This window comes from Rhopilema esculentum, chromosome 5 (genome assembly GCF_057945365.1).
Source record: "Rhopilema esculentum isolate cy_ngs chromosome 5, ASM5794536v1, whole genome shotgun sequence".
NCBI classification, from domain to species: Eukaryota; Metazoa; Cnidaria; class Scyphozoa; order Rhizostomeae; family Rhizostomatidae; genus Rhopilema; species Rhopilema esculentum.
In genome coordinates this window covers 2180169-2197891 of record NC_142819.1, presented here as the reverse complement: position 1 = coordinate 2197891, position 17723 = coordinate 2180169, and the positions used below count along the sequence as shown (strand labels likewise).

Sequence of the window (17723 nt, the reverse complement as noted above, 5' to 3'; positions counted from 1 at the left end):
AAACTGAAACGAAGATGAAAGAATGGGAAGTAACGGTACGGCTTACTTTGAACATGATTCAAGGAAAGAAATATATAAAGGCAACAAACATCATTGTTGCTAGTGTAGTGACATTTTCACTTACCTTCCAAATGTTCAACACAGAATCTCCTCCTCCTGTAACAAGAGTGTCTTCAGTCTTGTTCAAAGCCAACGACCAAACCTAAAACATCGTTTATAGTTCATGGACCTTGCGTCGAAGGTTTATTTAACTTCAATAATCTACTTGCCTTTCATAGGAAGAACAATATTACAAATAGATTTAAAAAATCAAAAGTGTTGTTTACTTCGATGAGTTATACGTCAGAATCTTTACAGACTTGATAGAACGAAATTGCAAAGCTGCTTTGTAAAAAGTATCGTATTAACTAAAACAAAGAGATTGATGACTTGAAGAAATTAATAGATTCTACATTACAAAGCCAAAGTAAACTTTGAAAAACACACTTTATCTGCATGCCCATCCAGAGTATTTAGGCATTCGTTGGTTTTCACATTCCATATTTTGATTAGGCCGTCTGATCCACTAAAATGAAAATGTAAATAAATCACGTTTGCTAACTGGGTTATGAGAAGGCTACCAAAGAAAGAAGTTATTGAAGTTCTATCCATTCCCTAGACTTGCTTTCGTGCATTAAAAGGTATAAAATAAAGTCGTCTCGGAAAGGTGAAGAAAATGTTTGATCAACAAAATCAATTAAAATTGATTGATTGTCGGAAGGCAAACAATACCGGGATGCTTTGCAATAATTGACATTCCAAAATTTTAGAAAATCCGATTCTTTATTTTAAAAAGGAAAAGCACAATCTTCCAGGGGGTTCCATGTACTAGTGATTGACAGCAGCAAGGCAATAATTTGTGAATACCTTGATATTATCTGCATCCCACGTGTCATGAATTCAAGCCTTAGCACCGAATTGGTATGACCTTCCAATGTCTAAAACGAAAAAATGCTTTTTAAATTCCAATATCTATTAAAATTTGATTCCGTCAATTGTTTCTAACAAGGAAAAATATGTCTCAGGGGTATATAGGTTTTAATATCTAAATTTTTTCATCTTGAATTCTAGTTTTGATGATTACCACATCGTCTATAATCTAGGCTTGGGTGAACTTAATCTAGGCTTGGGTGAACTTAATCTAGGCTTGGATGAACTTAATCTAGGCGTGGGTGAACTTTAGGACAACTACTCTGACCAAAGTATCTTATCAAGTCAAGCAAACATTAGCAAATTTCTCAATCCCACCTTCACACAAGTTAAATCTTTAATTGCCCATAGCTTAATTGTCGAGTCAGCTGATGCTGTTGCTAGGCATTTATCGACTGGAGAAAACGCTGCGCACCAAACTCCTCGTTTGTGACCTCGCAGCGTCCCGTACGTGCCTCCGTCGGATGCAAGCCATAACTAGAATCCAAAAGAGGCTGATGAATTATTTAAAAACTACCAAAAAGAATGTTTCAGATCAAAATTATCTTTAGTTATTAATGTTTTACCCAGCCAATCAAAGATAAAGCTTCCTCTTTGTCTCAAAAAAGTTTTGAAGGCCTACCTTTGCTGTTTTATCTTGAGACCCCGAAGCGATGAGTTTGTCATTCGGAGAAAACACAACAGAGTTGATGTCCTAAAAACATATTTTTGCATGAAGTTTATTTCAATAAAAGAAGTCACAATATAGAATAAACTACCTGAAAAAAGTTGCAATGAAATGTAGAAGATCTTTCTGTCGCAGTATCTCTAGAGGCCATATACATTTCAAATTATTTATCTTTTTAAGTATCAAATCCTTATGCAGTAAATTTATTCCTTTTGAAATGAGGAAAAATGGGTAAAGCGTATTTAAATAATTTTATTCACACTTTAATGCTCTGGGTCGATAAAAATTGAAACTTTTCTGCATCTGTGTTGTTTGACAGCATGCGCAGTAAATTCTGAGAACAACTGAAGAAGAATATCGTGACAAACCTTATCATGGGCCTTCACAGTCCACACAGCTTGAATCTTTGATAAACCATTATCCTGTCAAATTTATTCATAGATATGATAAAGACTAACTCAATGAATGGATAAGGTTAGAACTAATATTTTTTTAATGGACGAGGCTCTACCGTCCATGAAACATTTTTACTTTTATATATTCTTTTGTTTTTCCCAAAAATAAACTTCGTTTACTCAGCCCACAGAAATGATTTCTTGCCTTTAAAGGAAAACAGGATTTTTGATATGCTTTCTAAGAGGCGTTTGTTTTGCATTAACTAACTCCATCTTAAGAGTTTAAACCTATGGTATCACCTCAAATATTTGTGGGACTTTCCAGCACTTCAGAGTTAGATCTTGACTTCCGGTTACTAAATGATCTGTGCTTCTTCTGTTGAAACAAGTAGAAAATGTACCTTAACTTCAATGTAATTATAATAATTTTATAATGTTTGTTTATTTCAAATATATTAAACAGAAAGAAAAGCAAACAAGAGCAACACAAAAATGGGTTGAATGATTTTAAAGGTGAACATCATCCATAAATGCTTCCTGGTCTAGCAGTGACCTATAGAGTTTGATTTCATCTAATGAAGTTGCATAAACTGGATAATATGTAGACAAAGTACCCCTGCTTGGCAAAAAACAAAATCCCAAATGGGAACTCCTTGCGAGTAACAGCAAAAGGGACTTCAAATGATACCCTAGGTTTGAGATGCAAACAGACTGAATGAACACTGATCTCTATAAACGATGAAAGAATATTGACTAAAACACAAGCAGATAGGAGCAGCAAAACATAGCTCGTACCTCATTCAAAGAGATAATGCATATAATGTGAAAGCCTGTGTAAAGTTTGATAGTAAAAAAATTTCAATGTTAACACTGCTCTCTTTATATACTGTGAGCAACAAAAGGTAAAGAAAAGTTCAAGTTATGGAGAAAAATCTGTATTACTTACTTCGGCCAAGCAATAGTTCCAACTGCATGCGTATGGCCAACCCCTAAGGCCACGCATGAAAAGGTTTTGTCATCGCCCAGTCTCCAGATCCTTAGACTGTTATCCTTTAATAAATAAAGCAAAATAAAATAGGAGAAAAGACTTAATTATCAATGTGAGAACAAATTCAAGTTCAAGATAAAGCCATTGGAAGATCAGTAAATGATTTACTTAGGAAGCAAAAAGGCCCTCTCAAAATGAAGTACTACATATCAAGCTTATTTACTCCTCTGCTATTCTACATTTGAAAGAAGCCTTCATTTAATAGAGAAGACATTATAGAAAAAAGATAAAGCCTGGCCAATAATACGTGTTGAGCCTACCTTTGAACACGAAGCGATGTATTTGCCATCGAAACTTGCATCTAGTGCCATTATTGTATCTAGAACGGGAAATGATCATGTGCCACAATTAACAAGCTAACAAACTAAAGGAATTAAAAAAAAACTAAATTATACGGTGTTGCAAATAAATTCTGCTATCATACACACAAAACATTGTACTTCGATTTTATTTCACTAAAATCATTAAATCACAGTTTTATCAAAAACAAACAAGGTACTTTCTAATGTTTTACCAAAGACTTGAAATCATTTTAAAAACTACAGTGTAAGTTCTGAGTTTTTCCACTGTCAAAAATCTCAATTTAAAACAAACCTGTGTGTCCATTCAATATTCTGCAATCCATGGTTTCTCTGTCAATAACTTTAACATCAGGGCTGTTTGATGCGATCGAGAGAAGGGAGTGGTCTTCCCCCACAAACTTTAAGTCCAGAACTTCGTCCAGGTGTCCGACAAACTATACACGAGAAAAATTCATCAACAAAATAGAAAGAGTCGATTACTGTCTAATTATGTTAAAAAGCTAGGGTGTTCTCTTAAATAGAAAAATGAGAGAAAAAACAATAATAAACGCTTGAATTATTATGTCAACGAAAGTAGAGATACAACTAAGGGACGAAAACGACGAAATAGGTTACCTGTTTTAAGATTTTCAGTGAATTCAAGTCATAAAGGACAATATTTTGGTCATCGGAAACAGTAACGATGCAATTAAGAGCTTCATTGAGGACACACTGGATAACCGTTGATGAAGGAGCAGGGTTTTCACAATTACTGTCCACAGCTTTATTTGCAGATCTCTCTGGGGCAAAGATGCACTTGCCATCACGAACACTCCATGCCCGAATGATGCCTGAAAATTTTATGCAAACAGTCAACTTGTGTCATAATCTGAGAATTTAAGACTGATAAGCGACCATTACATTTTGACAAAAACTGACATCTTTCTTGTGTTTACAATAAATTGGGTTAATGGAAAGTTTTACAGTGCACAAAAAACCAATAAGATTTGTCGACGATATTGCCGAGATTAATTATAGAGTGAATTTTTACATAACAGTGTCAACAAATTGGACCAAAGATATTCACCTTTTTCACCAGCAGTTATAAACTTAACATTTTGCTCCTCTTCTACTGTCGTGCACCATTCTAATTCCTTATTACGAGGCAGAACAATCACAGATTCCACTGCCTGTGGAAAAAAGGAAGCAAGTAATGATTTCAAAGTACCATTTCGAATTAACTTACTAAAGTTATTCCCCACCCTTGCAGCAATGTTGGTTTTCTGGAAACTACCCAAATAATGGCAATCGAAATGAGTAGAAATAAGTGTATCAACATTGACTGTGGGAGATGGGGAGCGTATTTGTTCAAAAGGACTACAATTCGCTAGCCAGTCCAACAACTTTTGCCCAGGATTGTAGTTTAACAGAGCAAGCTTTTCGAAAAATAACAGGTTCACTAGCTTAGATTAACTTTAGTTAACTTTCAATATACTTCATCCAAAATCGTCCCAATTCCCGTAACAAAATATCAATTTGACGTAACAATCATCTGGAGGCGGCCACCGTCATGTATAAAAGGGCGCACCACGATTAGATAAAATCGTGCTTCAGTTTTCACAACTGTGAGTATCGGTGCATTCCACTTGTGGATTTGCACTTAGTTTTGTGTTCTTGTGTTTCTTACAAGCACACAGCACACGGCGGAATGGCGAGTTTCAGTTCGGACGGTAGCGTCCGTTGTTGGATATGCATGAGGAACGGCGAGAATCGGTTTTTCCACGGTCATGCTGCACGGAAAGTTCACGAGGAGACGGTGCACGCACCACGTTACTCCCAGGACAATAATGGAAACGCAGATGCAAGTTATCGTTGGTATACCAAGGGATATGCATCTCAAACCACAAATATTAACGGTAAGTACGTCTTTCGTTGTATATTAGATCAATTTACCTTGCAAAATTTGTCTCACGAAAGTTAATCGAGAATCGAAATGAAAGCAGGTAAGAAACCTTTGCATAGACACCACTGCATCGAATTTTCGAACGAATGATAAACATTGGTATTTGAATGTAGAAACCTAACAATTTTCTATACTACTACATCTAAAAAATCTAAAGGCCCGATTTTGTAAGCAATAACGAACAATAACTAGAATTCCTTACCAATTATAGTAATAATGTAACGTTTTCTCTCAATTTAGGGTATCATTCAAGCAGCAGTGCAACGCCTACAAAGTTAGACAAAGTATGGTTCAACCAACTTGAAAATCTCAGAAGGAAACTATATTTCCAAGACGAGAGAACAGCGGATACCCCAGAAGGCCTTCATTTGGCTAAAATTGATCAGTGGCTTGAAAACGGACCCGATGTTCGCCAGTACGAAATCAAGTCACTTAACACGAGGTAAATCAATTCATTTTAAACATCTTCTGGTCAGCTATGAACTCCTTTTTAGCATGTTATAATTTAATCAACTTTAACTTAATTAAACATCCTTTACACAGAGTCAAACAAGCTCAAGATGAGATCAATGCTAGAAAGGCGGTCATAAAGAAATTGCAAGCAGATCTCGATCATGCCCAAATGACCCTGACTGAGTCTCAGGTCAAAGAAACACAACTGGAAGAGGAGCTTGAAGCAGCTAAAAGGCAACTAAAGAAAGCTACAAATGAGCTTCACCTTGCACTGGGTAAGCAGAATAACGCGTATTCGACAGTTATAAGCAATCTAAAAGATATTCCAGAGATTTCAGGGACTAAACTTTGCTTCATAACAAAGGAAATGTCACCAAATCATTACTATCTTCAAAATTACATGAAGTGGTTTAATTTTGCAAAAATGAGTAGGAGCCTCGGAACAGGAGATGAGCAATCTTCAATTTCTCCAAAACTATTGGTTCTTTTAAAGATTTTTCTTCAAAACTTGTCAATTTTTCTGAAAATAGACTAGTTTCACACGTGTACCTTCCGTGAATTAACGTGCCTCAACGATCTAGTTTCAAAGGAGCGGAAGATTTCAAAAAAATTTATTATTTTGACCGGTCGTCACAATATTCCTATTATTGACATTCCTATTACTTCACGTCAATGCCATTTTAGGGGTCATTGAACATGAAAGGGAACAACGTATACAAATGCAGCAATCGATGGAAAGTCTTCTGAAGTCGCAGAAATTGCAGATAATCAAACTGCGAGAGGAACTTGACAACGAGAAGCTGGTGAGTGATAGCTACTCTATATCTTAAATACAAGATGAACCTTGTATGAAATACTCAATATGAAGAAACACCTCCGATGTATAAATGAGTCACTTACAATAATTCACAGTATTCATACAAATATCTTGCCTTACCCTGTGAAACAAACCTAGCGTCTAAAGACCAAATTTATTTTGTAACAGATGTCAAAACAAAAGGAAGATGAATACGAAGAGCTTATTATGATCAAACGGAAAATGAAGCAATTGGAGCAAGAGTTGATGGTTGAAAAACGCTTGAAGCTCGAAGTCAAACAGAGCAAAGAAGAATGTCAGGCTGAGATTGACGAACTGCTCTCAGAAAATGAAGAAATTAAAAAGAAGTTGAGAAAATATCATCATGATCTTGAACGACTTCATGACGAAAACAGGTCTCTTGTCTCCGACTATAACTCCATGATGGACAGAGGTGAAGTCATAGAGGCAGAACAACAGCATCATTTGATGCAAGAACTCATGGAGGAAAAATTTCAAGAGATGAGAGCTGATTTTGTTAATGAAATTGAAAGATATCAATTCGAAGCTAAAGAATTTAAGCAAAAGTTCGAGCAAACTGCTGCAGAATTAGAAAAAGCTCAATCTGAATTGGAAGCAGTTGTTCTGTACAGACAGGATGATATTGACAGACTTTTAAAAGAAAAACAGGCCCTGAAAGTCGACCTTAAAGGAAAAAAGACAAAGCTGCAGTGCTTAGAAGCTTTAAATGGTGAGCTAAAAAGCAATCTGAAAGAAAAGGAAAGTCAACTAAGCCGATTTCAAAGCTTTTCCAGCTACAAAGAAAGCAATGGGCAACTAGATGCCTCTGAGACACCAATTTTAGAGAAATTCAAGGAGATCGAGCAACTGCATATAAAAGTAGAGGAATTACAAGACATAAATCCTGACGAAAAAACATTGAAGTTTAAAGAAGAAATGGATCAAGTAAAAAAAGATCAACTTGTTAAAAAAGGGGAGATTGAAGACCTTAATAAGAAAAATGAAGAGTTGAGACAACTTTTGAAAGAGCTTCAAGGAAAACTGCTCCATGAAGAATTGAGCCACGAGGAGTATGTGAAATCAACAAAAGAGCAAGAAAGAAAATTAGAAACAAGTCTTGCCGAATTTGAACAGGAGAACATTTCCTTGAAAAGAAAACTAACAGATGCAGAGATTCAAGTACAAGCACACTCAAAACAGCTCTTAGACATGAAAGAAAAACATAGAGAACTCACAGAGAAAGTTGACAACAGCATCGAGCGGGAGAAGTTTCAATCAGTCATGGATCAACTCGATAATCAAAGCTCTAAAATCGAGAGTTTGTTGAAGGAGAAAGAAAATCTTGAAACATCATTTAAGGAAGAGCAAGAAGATCTCAATGACAAGCTAGACAAAGTTCTTGATGCCAATGTTGATCTGGAGAAAAGCTGCATTGACCTAGAGAGTATTTTGGAACAAAAAGAAGCAACAATCAAAACATTAGAGAAATCTTTGAAGGAAATACAGGAAAATACCAAGGTAACAACAGCACCTTTGGCTGAAGAGAACAAGATGCTTAAGGATGACCTTGCAAAATCACTTGATGAAGTTGCTGCACTTAAGGCTCAGATAATCAAGTTGGAGAAAGATCTCGAAGCAAAGAAACAAGAAGCAACAGAGCGTTCGAAAGATATCAAAGAAAAGATTCAGACTTTTGAAAAAGAGAAGGTGTCTGCCAAAGGCCAAGTATCAGATCTAATGAAGAAGATCAAACAAATACAGGCAGATATTCACACCAAGGAACAAAATTATCAAATAGAAAGTCAAAAATTACATGAGCAGCTTCAACAAGCAAGGTCACAAGAAAAGAAGCTTGTGGAGGACAACTTAAATCTTAAGGAAAAGCTTGATATGCAAACCGACATTGTTACGGATCTGGATAAAACAATCCAAAAGCTACAAGAAGAAAACAGAGAGCAAGATGCTGCAAAATCTTCGATAGCGAAAATAAATTGTCGCGTTACTGAGTTAGAAAGCAGCTGCTCAAATTTGAAAGCAGAGTTGAAATCAAAAAAAGAAGAAATTAGACAGTCTTATGCAAAGCAAGCTGACCTGTTTAAGAAGATCAAAGACCGAGAAAATATGTGTGACATGCTTGAGAAAAAGCTTTCTACAACAGAAGAGCAAGCAAAACAAGAAAAAATGCATTGGCAAAACAACTCTAAGAAAGATTTGGAGCAAGCTAAATCAACAATTGATGAGCTGACAAAAAGCAAAGAAGAACTGCTTACGGAAAACAGAAAATTAAAAGAACAAGTAGCTAGTTGCGAGCAAAAACAGAAGCATCGCATAACTGTTGCTGGAAAGGAAAACGAGCTATCCGAAAAACTTCGAGAGCTGTCTATGAAACTTGAAGAGATGAAGGAAAGAGAAAAGCTAATCCAGAAGCATAATTATGAGATTAAGAAGACACTTGATGCAAAAGATCTTCTGCAACAGAAACTGGAAGAAGAAGTTAAAGTCCTCAATATAAAGCTGGAAACTAAGAAAGGTGAGGACAATGAGGCCATATCTAGCATGGATGCTTTGAAGAAAGAAGCTGAGGATTGGCAAAGAAAATTTGATGATCTTGCCTCTACCTTGTCCGATACTGAAGCTAACATAGAGATGATTGCTAAAAGGTCAGCAGCAAAAGAGAAAGATTTGGAAGCACAGAAGCAACACATAAAGGAAGAACTTGAAACTGCCAAATTTAAGCTGAAAGAAAAAGAGGCAGAACTGCTTTTGATGCAGAAAAGAAGTGAAAACAACGAACTGTTGTCTAAAGTGGTTGATGAAAAAGCAGAAGAATTAAAAGCAAAAAATCAAAGTATCCAGCAGCTTGACAAGGAGAACAAAAAAATAGTCGATGAAACGAAAAAGTTGGAACGAATAGTTACTGAATTAAAGAGGAAGACAAAAGAGCTTGAAACAGACAATAATGAGTTGAAACAAGGAAAGGGAGTCTTCGAAAAGCAACTAGAGAAGCAGAAGACAACATCTCGGATTCTCAAGAACACAGAGAACGATTTAGAGAAGGCCTATGATGAGATTCACGAGCTGAAATCCGAGAAAAAAGAATTGCTTTTAAAATGCGACCAGCTTCAAACAACACTCAGTCAAATGGAGAATCACCAGACAGTTGAAACTGAAAAGTAAGTTAAACATAGAACTTTAAAGATGTTTATAAATGTATTTTGTAGACATGCTTTATCTTCATGAACTTAGTCCACGTCTTTGTTCACGAAATTCCTTATTTAATCTTTGTAGATATTCCGTAAAAGTTGATTAAAGCCACGAGAAGGGGACCTATCTAGTAATTTATGCTCCAGGGAAGGGTGCTTAAAAAAGAGATGTCTGATAAATATCTTTGAAAAAGATTAATATTGACGCCTTTTATATTCTAATTTATTGATTATAGAGAATGTTGCAACCAAGATTTAGTCAATGAAAATATCTTTATCTTCATCAGAATCTTTAAGGTCATTAAATGAGTCGGAACAAAAAAATGGGGCTTATTTCAAATTTGACAATAGGAGAGTGGCTTTATTAGTTTTGCAGTACTTAAAATGGAGATGAAGAGGAGGGTTCTTTGGTGCCTATTCCAATTCTGATCCCAATCATATTTCAATATCTAGGACAATACAGTTTTAACTACGCCCATCCCTATATACCATCATTCGTATCAGTACATAATAATCCATGTTGTCAAATGTTACTTTATTTTATGCCAATAAAAACGAGTAAATCTACTTGTTTCATAAACTTCTTTTAATTTTTACCTTTAGCACTAAAGAGAATTTGGCCAACAAAGAGAGCTCTTCCAGTAGTTACGAATCTGACTTTGAAGAAGACAGCCAGTCTTCGGAAGAAAGCAACAATGATGAAAGAACAAAATCAGTAAAAGATTGCGCCTCTGATAAAGAAAAGTCAGCAGAAAAATCGAGTGAAAAGGAAGATGTGACTTTTGGCGACGATGACGCTTTTTTGGACATGTCAGAAGAAATTATGGAGTTTGAGGGCGAATATAATGTCACTGAAGACATTACAGTAGAAGAAGATTATCTTGCCAATCATCTTGATGAATATGATTATGTTGAGGCTATAGAGCCACTGGAGGAAGATGAAAAGCAAGAGAAGAAACTTGGAGACACCCCCGTCAAGGACTGTACTGCTGAAAAGAACACCAATGAAGTTAATCCTCACGAAAATCATGCTGCAAAAAGAGGACACGGAAGAAAAGAAGAGCAAAAAGAAGGTCAGTATAATAATATTTGTGATATTTTAAAAAGAATGAAAACTGGAACTAGAAATGGAATACTTGTGGTAGTTGTCATCTTGTCTGTATATTTTTGTATCGTTATTAGTTTTAATGACAGCTATAGTTGAACAGAGAACAATTTGAGGCTGTATTTGCTTGTTAAAAAAAGCATCACCATTACGACACTAAAAAGATGATAAAGAAGTTTAGAAGCATTTTAACAATTAGTTTCAGCAAAAACATGTTCACGTTTGCTGAATTTTCAACGGGCTTTTCTTAAAGACAAAATGCAAATAAGAACTGGCAAAGAGTTGTTCTTGTGAATTTGAATGATCTTTTTTACCATTTCCTTTTGACAGAAGTTAGTTCAAACAAGTATGGCATTGATGAAGAGGAAGATGACTTGCTTAGCTCGTTCGTGGCAAAACAAAAGACAAAAAAGACAAAATCATCTGCAAAGATCACAAAAATCCCATCTAAACAAAAGCAGATGGCTAAAGATTTGGGTTTTGACGACGATGTTGAAATCGACGATCTGATATCAGATATCGAAATGAGTGACGAGAGCCAAAGCAAAGGTGACAAAAAAACCAAAAAGGCCATTGGGAGTTCCAGTTCATTAGACGCATCAAGCCCCTCAGATTCAGGCAGCGACTCAGACACTGGCATCAAACCACAGCAAAGTGCACTTTTGTTTAGTCCATCTCTTACGTCACCAAAACCACTAGGAAGAAACATGCTGTTGCCTGCACTTCGGGCGAAACCAAGATCGTTGCCCTCTTTACACAATTTGAAGAAACCAAAATTTTAATATACTTAACTTTCCAATTATTTGATGTGTCGAATTTTTAATATCTCAAATAATAAGTCTTTTGTTGCTGGCATTTTTAACATTTGTATATAAAATTGAGTTTGTGTATCAAAGATTTTTCAGTCAAAAAACATGACACGTTCTTGCTTAAGTCTTGGCTTCTTTACTTATTGAAAATAATTTTTCTTGTTTGGCAAACTAAAAAAAATTATTTTGCTTTTAACAAAATTTAACGAAACATTTAACAAAATATTTACTTCAATTCAGAACTAAAAATCTCGCCTAATTTAAGGGCTGTTCAATTTTCCCAACGAAGTGGGACATTTCATCTGACTGGGACATTCTAAATGAGTAGAGCCATTTAAGAAATCCCATTTAAGTGAGTGATCCCATTTAAGTTTGGCCATTTCATCCGACTATACACGTTCTAATGAGCGCAAATACGTTGTTACCACTCGTTAAAAGAAACAAGCCTTACCTCATAGACTGGTATAGTTTTTAATGATTTCCTTGTGGCAAGATCCCACAATATTACAACTTTGTCACGTCCAGCACTGTAGTAAACAAAATAGTGTGGTAAATGCTAAAAAGTAGAGACTCAACACAGAATACTAAGTCATAAAGTTGTTAGGACCATTGAATAGTTAACAATTAGTTTTGAAACTTGTTACTTTTGCGATCCAACAGTATGGATTCTTCATATTATTTTCAAAGTTCATTTCATTCAGTTGCCCCGTACTGACCCTGTTGTCCAATGATATTATCTTTATTACTCTTTTACTCCTAGATCCCTAGCTCCATTTAAAAATCATTATCTCAAAGAGCCTTCTCGCTAATCGATTATCCTAGGTACTAGGTCTCTGCATTGCAGATCCGACTTAAAGATACCAGGTAAACTTCATGACATGACATAATGACATTTTAAAACATTACCTGATCATTTTCTCGTTGTCTTCGAAGAATGATAGAGAAGTCACATTACTGTAGTGGCCTTTTAGCGTCGAAATGCACCTAGGAATTACAGAAAATGAAACAATAATACATTTGCCTTGTGCTAATAAAACTAAAATTTAAAGTGCGTTCACATTTTCAAGTGATTTTCAATGTCTAGATTCTTGAATGGTTGTTATCTATGATAAACCCATAAATAATATCAAAATTCCACTAAAAAACATAAAAAAATGTAAAACTATCCAGTTTTCTATGCGCAAATGACCAAGCTCCACCCTTCTCAAGAAACCGTTTGTCGCCATAGACAACCCTACAACCTAAATTTCGCTAGAGATAACAAACTCATAATGTGCAGTACATAAACATAGCATTTGCTGCTTCTTTCGTCATCACTCACGTGCTAGTACTGAGATCCCAAATCCGAATGCAACTATCAGCTGACGATGAGAACAACATCAGTTTTGTCGGATCAGGGTGAAATTGCACCAAGCTAAGAAATAAGAATATAAATCAATATTAAGCACAACGGAAAACAATGAAGCTTTGATGTTGAATAAAAATTAAAATAGCTTTAGCATTCTCAGAATCATGTTTAAGTTAATAAGACACATACTGGCCTTGAAAATGTAGAAAAGTGTCCATGAATAACGTGACTGTGCAGTGAAATTCAACTCAGCCAATTTCATTCAACCAATTCAATTCAATTGATTTCATTCAAACAATGCACTATGTTTAATATACTCTTAAAGTCGATATGCAATAAAATATCGTTTTTCTATTACATCAGACACAACGACTGGCCAACGCTGCTTAGTACAACTTATGAGAGCCTCTGAAAGCCCTTAAATTTTTTGTATACAAATGTTCTTAAAAAATCAGCTCTGTTTTTCACCTGAAAGCTAAAATGAAGACAATATCCGTCTAATCAATATTGGAGATAAGGATACTAATAAAAAGTCATTAAGGCAACTCGAATAAAAGTTTCAAAAATTTCGACTTGGTGAAAGAGATGAGACACAGGGTTAATATGTACTTTAAAATTGAAAAGCTTAAATGCCTAAAATACACCTAACAGTGTTGAAGAATTATCTATATATATTGCAAGCAAGCAACATCAATTTTCTGGATGCTAGATGGTTTAAGAAAAACAGTTCCACTTTTCCAAATCACTAATGGATAAAACAAAGGAACAAAGAGTTAGTTCTGCATCATTTTCGAAGATATGACTCTTTGTTTATTAGCTTTCAACGCGAAATAGAATGAATGTTTACTCTCAAATTGGCAATTTCTTTGATTCTTTACAGATGTAATTCATCGCCATAACAATGGAACAGACTCCGGGGTCATTCAAAAAGTAGATTCCAATTTTGGGAATATCTATCCCCCTTGTTAGCATTCGCTCGTTTCCTGCTCGAGCACCTCTTTCTTTCATTACATCACTTCATTTCATCATTTCAATCACTGCCAAAATTACTTGGAACACCCAAAACTTTGCGCTGTGCTTTTCTATTTTTCATTTATTTTCCCGAATAAAACTACTACCGTCCCCCGTTCTCCCCAAAACAATGTTGAAAGTATAGAAAAATATCATACAAGGCAAACGAAAAAGCGTACTCCACAACCCCTTTTTTTATTTTTCTATAGTAAATCAACATTGTTCTTAGGGGGAGAGTGGGGTGGCTGTATTTGCCTTTGAAAACTGACGTTAGTGTTCCAAGACTTTTGGCCGTGATTGTAGTTATCTAATAAGGGGCACCGAATGGGGAGAGGAGGCCACACAACTGTCATTGCATACTGGGAACTGTCTCCATTTGCATATATCAGAAAGAGAAGTATGACAGAATATTATTTTTTTTGGCTTTACAAGTATTATCTCAGAAAAAGAAAAAAGTTTTCTCAATAGGGGGCTCAGGGGAGCAGAAGGGGAGCTGCGCCCCCTCCACTTTTTCTGGGCAATTCTAAAATATCATAGCTAATTACCGCCAGGATCAAATCTTTGATTGAACCGATATTACTTTTTGAAATTTGGATTCATGTGACCTCAATAGTCCTCTAGATAACTGAAAAGTCTTGCTGGCAAAGGTGGCAAAATATCATTAATCTAAATTCTACATCTTTAGATTTTTCTACTCAAGGACAGGTAGACAAGGTAGAGAAAGTGATATAAAGGGGGAGAAAACGAAAACAACTGAAACGTTCATTTTGTATAGAATATAGGGAAAGCTCTCCGCCCCCCACACTACTGGGCAAAATCCACTATACTCAGCATAAATTTACCTTCTCCTAGTAATACGAGAACACTAAATAACATACTGCACACTACAGTTTGCTTAATATGGTGATGTGATTAGCTAAAAACATATTGTAGTGTGGAAAATGCGTACGTTCATACGCAACACATTTTTACTCTGTTGTCGGATCAAAAATGGACTGCGAGATTGTGTTTAGGATTGATTGACCCAGTCCCTTGACTTTGTCTCCTCCACAAAGCAAGTTGTCAAGTATGAGTGGGTAATGATTCCAAGCAAACAAAAATAGGATTTTCCATAAGCAAACCTTTCTGATGTACAGCTGGATGCATTTCTGAAGTTAACTATCAGGCGTGCGAATGGTGTGATAGGCAGCTTTTCTTTGTAAACATTGGTTTCACAAAAGTTAAAATATTTGCAAAGATAATACCGTAATGCATAAAGTAGATGTCTTTCTTCTAAAAGAATTTTACTCCTAAAAACCAACTTCAGTATGAATACATCAAAGGGGTTTATCCTTTATCGTTTTTACTTTCTTTGCGGTGCCAGTTTTTAAATGTTTTCCTATTTCTGAAGTCCTTCTCTTCTTCCCTGGGCCAGGGGATTTTTCAATCAAACTCTCATCTCTAACTATCGTAGTTTTGTGGTTCTAAAACAAAAGGATAAAAATTAGTAATACAAAGGAGTTTGAAAAGCAAGGTTAATTATTTCCAAAAATATTGGAGAATTAATACAAGAGAAGGAATAACATATAGCAACTCAAATTCTTTCTACAAAACATATTTTTTAAGAATATAAATATGTTATTTGAAGTAACGAAATATGCAGATGTAAATCGTTGCGTCACTTTCAACTATAGTTACCTCCTTGTTTTCTTCTTGACTTGGTTCTGCTTCTAACGGGGAATCTCCTTCACAGGGCTCACTATTTTGGGTTTTAGATTCATGAATCGTCTCCTCCGTTCCATCTGCAGCCTCACTTTGGTGCTGATCCCATGTATCCATAGCGATGGGATCACTGAGATTTTCTGCTTGCTGGTTAGAAGCTTGGCCAACGGATTTATGGCTCTCGTTTTCAGCATTCATTTCTTCATCGATTTCCAACTGCTCAGATCTAGAAGAAGAAAAAGACAACTTGGCTCCTCGGAATAAGTGGGTAGTAATTAAACTGAAAATTCCTTGTTTTTCTGCACAGGTGTGCACTAGACTGCGAAAATACCATTTCAACTTTTTGCGAAAGGTAGTTAAGGGCATGGTAACTAATGATGTCACAAGAAACAAATCTTATTCACTCACGCTTTAGTGTCGACATCCTTGACAGAAAGTCGCATGGATTCCCATGTGTATTCGAGAAATGCCGATTGCTGCAGAAACAGACGGAAGAGTAATGCAAATGCTCTTTGACATGAATTTAATTGGAATTTTATGAAGCAATTTCAGTTTTTTTATTTATGTTATCAGACTTAAGTGAATCATTGATTTTAAATTTCAATTTTCTATTCAGTTTATATTTAGTAAAGAAATATGCAGAGGTCAATTAAATGTGAGAAAGTCTGTTTTGTTTTATAGTAGAAAATTGAGTGCATATATGTATCAATAAGGGTATTGTATTAGCGGGAGAATGATGCAGAATTTATTTTAAATGTGAGAAGGTACAATCTTTTAATGTTTAAGTTATATTTTTATGTTTAATGTGCATAATTGATCTTAGGCCATCAGCAAATCATATTGAAACGATATACAGACTGTTTATAAGACTGAAAATATCATACTACTTTTCACAACATTAATATTGAAGACACAAAAATGCATATCTTACCTGTAAAAGGCGATTCAGCCGATTGAAATGCCGTTCTAAAATTAAAAGTCACCAATTAGAAAAAATGAGATACAATCAAAAGGAAGAAATAGAAGTTCTTAATAAAACAAACAAAGAAAACCAGCATAGTATGTATATTAGGTTTCTTGAACTACGAAAACTGTTATACCCGTGTATGGAAGAATTGCTTCGATGTTGTCCTTCATATCTGACAGCTCAGTCAGTTCATCTGGAGACTTCAACTTCAGGATAATGGATAGTGCTGCAAGAAGAAACCAAGTTGGTAGCAACTATTGCTTGGTCACGTGATGATTCAGAAATATATTGCAAAAATAGTCAGCACAAAGAAACATGCATATGAAGAAATTGAGCAAAGAAGTTAAAAAAGCATGGGAATGATGACGTCACAAAATACATTTTGCCTGAAGTTAATAAAAAAAGTTCCTTGAAATATGCAAAACAATTTAGTGACTTTATAAAACTAACAGTGAACGGGTTGGTTGGATTGGATTATAAATTCAGGAATTCATTTATGAAAACCAAGACCAATTAAAGGCAGTTTGCTAAGGAAAGAGCAAATACCCTCGTTGCTATATTTCCGTATATTCGGGAGAAATCCGACTTTGCTATCACATCGCCATTTTTCTTTATTAGCATATAAGGTTGGAAAATAAAGTTTGAATCAAAAAATCTAAAAATATTCGATGAGATTAAAAATGAAAATTACCTGATTGTGTAGCGTGGCAGTTTTTGGCATTTGTGTTCCAGTCTCGCATATACTTGAGAATCAAATCTTTAAAATTGAAAAGCGATATAGGTAAATATTTTAAACAAAAGCATTCAAAGAAGAAAATGAAAGAAAATACAGAAAACGTTTTTCAATTCGAATTCTGAGAGAATTCGGTGACACAAACGCTGATTAGACAATCGCCAAATTTCATCCATTCCCTCTTTGGGGAGCATGAATTTGGGGATGTTTTGTTTGCATCAATGACTTTTTTACCAAGAATAACAAAACTTTG

General features: G+C 35.3%; 3 protein-coding genes across 6 annotated transcripts in view; 1 reads left to right on the top strand and 2 right to left on the bottom strand.

Annotated features, from left to right (window-relative positions):
• Nucleotides 1-13556, bottom strand: part of LOC135689858 (transducin beta-like protein 3) — a 35791-nt gene extending 22235 nt beyond the window's left edge. Inside the window, exons 1-15 of one of the 2 annotated variants that reach the window (XM_089108566.1) lie at nucleotides 13032-13556; nucleotides 12617-12694; nucleotides 12162-12237; nucleotides 4448-4550; nucleotides 3997-4211; nucleotides 3674-3815; nucleotides 3340-3398; nucleotides 2978-3081; nucleotides 2332-2407; nucleotides 2005-2058; nucleotides 1592-1663; nucleotides 1288-1446; nucleotides 907-977; nucleotides 487-565; nucleotides 125-202 (exon numbers count right to left, since the gene is read on the bottom strand). In XM_089108566.1, coding sequence (XP_088964692.1) covers nucleotides 125-202; nucleotides 487-565; nucleotides 907-977; nucleotides 1288-1446; nucleotides 1592-1663; nucleotides 2005-2058; nucleotides 2332-2407; nucleotides 2978-3081; nucleotides 3340-3398; nucleotides 3674-3815; nucleotides 3997-4211; nucleotides 4448-4550; nucleotides 12162-12237; nucleotides 12617-12694; nucleotides 13032-13090 — 1425 coding nt within the window. In that variant the 5' untranslated portion in view covers nucleotides 13091-13556. The remainder of the gene's footprint in view (nucleotides 1-124; nucleotides 203-486; nucleotides 566-906; nucleotides 978-1287; nucleotides 1447-1591; nucleotides 1664-2004; nucleotides 2059-2331; nucleotides 2408-2977; nucleotides 3082-3339; nucleotides 3399-3673; nucleotides 3816-3996; nucleotides 4212-4447; nucleotides 4551-12161; nucleotides 12238-12616; nucleotides 12695-13031) is intronic. The other variant, XM_089108565.1, reaches the window with a different exon arrangement.
• Nucleotides 6378-10243, top strand: LOC148960196 (uncharacterized). The gene is made up of 2 exons (XM_089108579.1): nucleotides 6378-6579; nucleotides 6762-10243. The coding sequence occupies exons 1-2, from the start codon at nucleotides 6496-6498 to the stop codon at nucleotides 9768-9770; spliced, it is 3093 nt and encodes a 1030-aa protein (XP_088964705.1). The 5' UTR covers nucleotides 6378-6495; the 3' UTR covers nucleotides 9771-10243.
• A 1762-nt stretch (nucleotides 13557-15318) lies between the features above and the next one.
• Nucleotides 15319-17723, bottom strand: part of LOC135689429 (transducin beta-like protein 3) — a 107423-nt gene continuing 105018 nt past the window's right edge. For all 3 annotated transcript variants that reach the window (XM_089108561.1, XM_089108563.1, XM_089108564.1), the window contains exons 27-31: nucleotides 16871-16963; nucleotides 16702-16736; nucleotides 16179-16246; nucleotides 15747-15996; nucleotides 15319-15532 (exon numbers count right to left, since the gene is read on the bottom strand). In XM_089108561.1, the coding sequence (XP_088964687.1) occupies nucleotides 15386-15532; nucleotides 15747-15996; nucleotides 16179-16246; nucleotides 16702-16736; nucleotides 16871-16963 (593 nt within the window). In that variant the 3' untranslated portion in view covers nucleotides 15319-15385. The remainder of the gene's footprint in view (nucleotides 15533-15746; nucleotides 15997-16178; nucleotides 16247-16701; nucleotides 16737-16870; nucleotides 16964-17723) is intronic.

Coding starts and splice junctions, on each gene's coding strand:
- LOC148960196 (XM_089108579.1), top strand. CDS start 6,496: ATGCAGCAATCGATGGAAAGTCTTCTGAAGTCGCAGAAATTGCAGATA. Junction 6,580..6,761: donor AACTTGACAACGAGAAGCTG/GTGAGTGATAGC, acceptor ATTTTGTAACAG/ATGTCAAAACAAAAGGAAGA.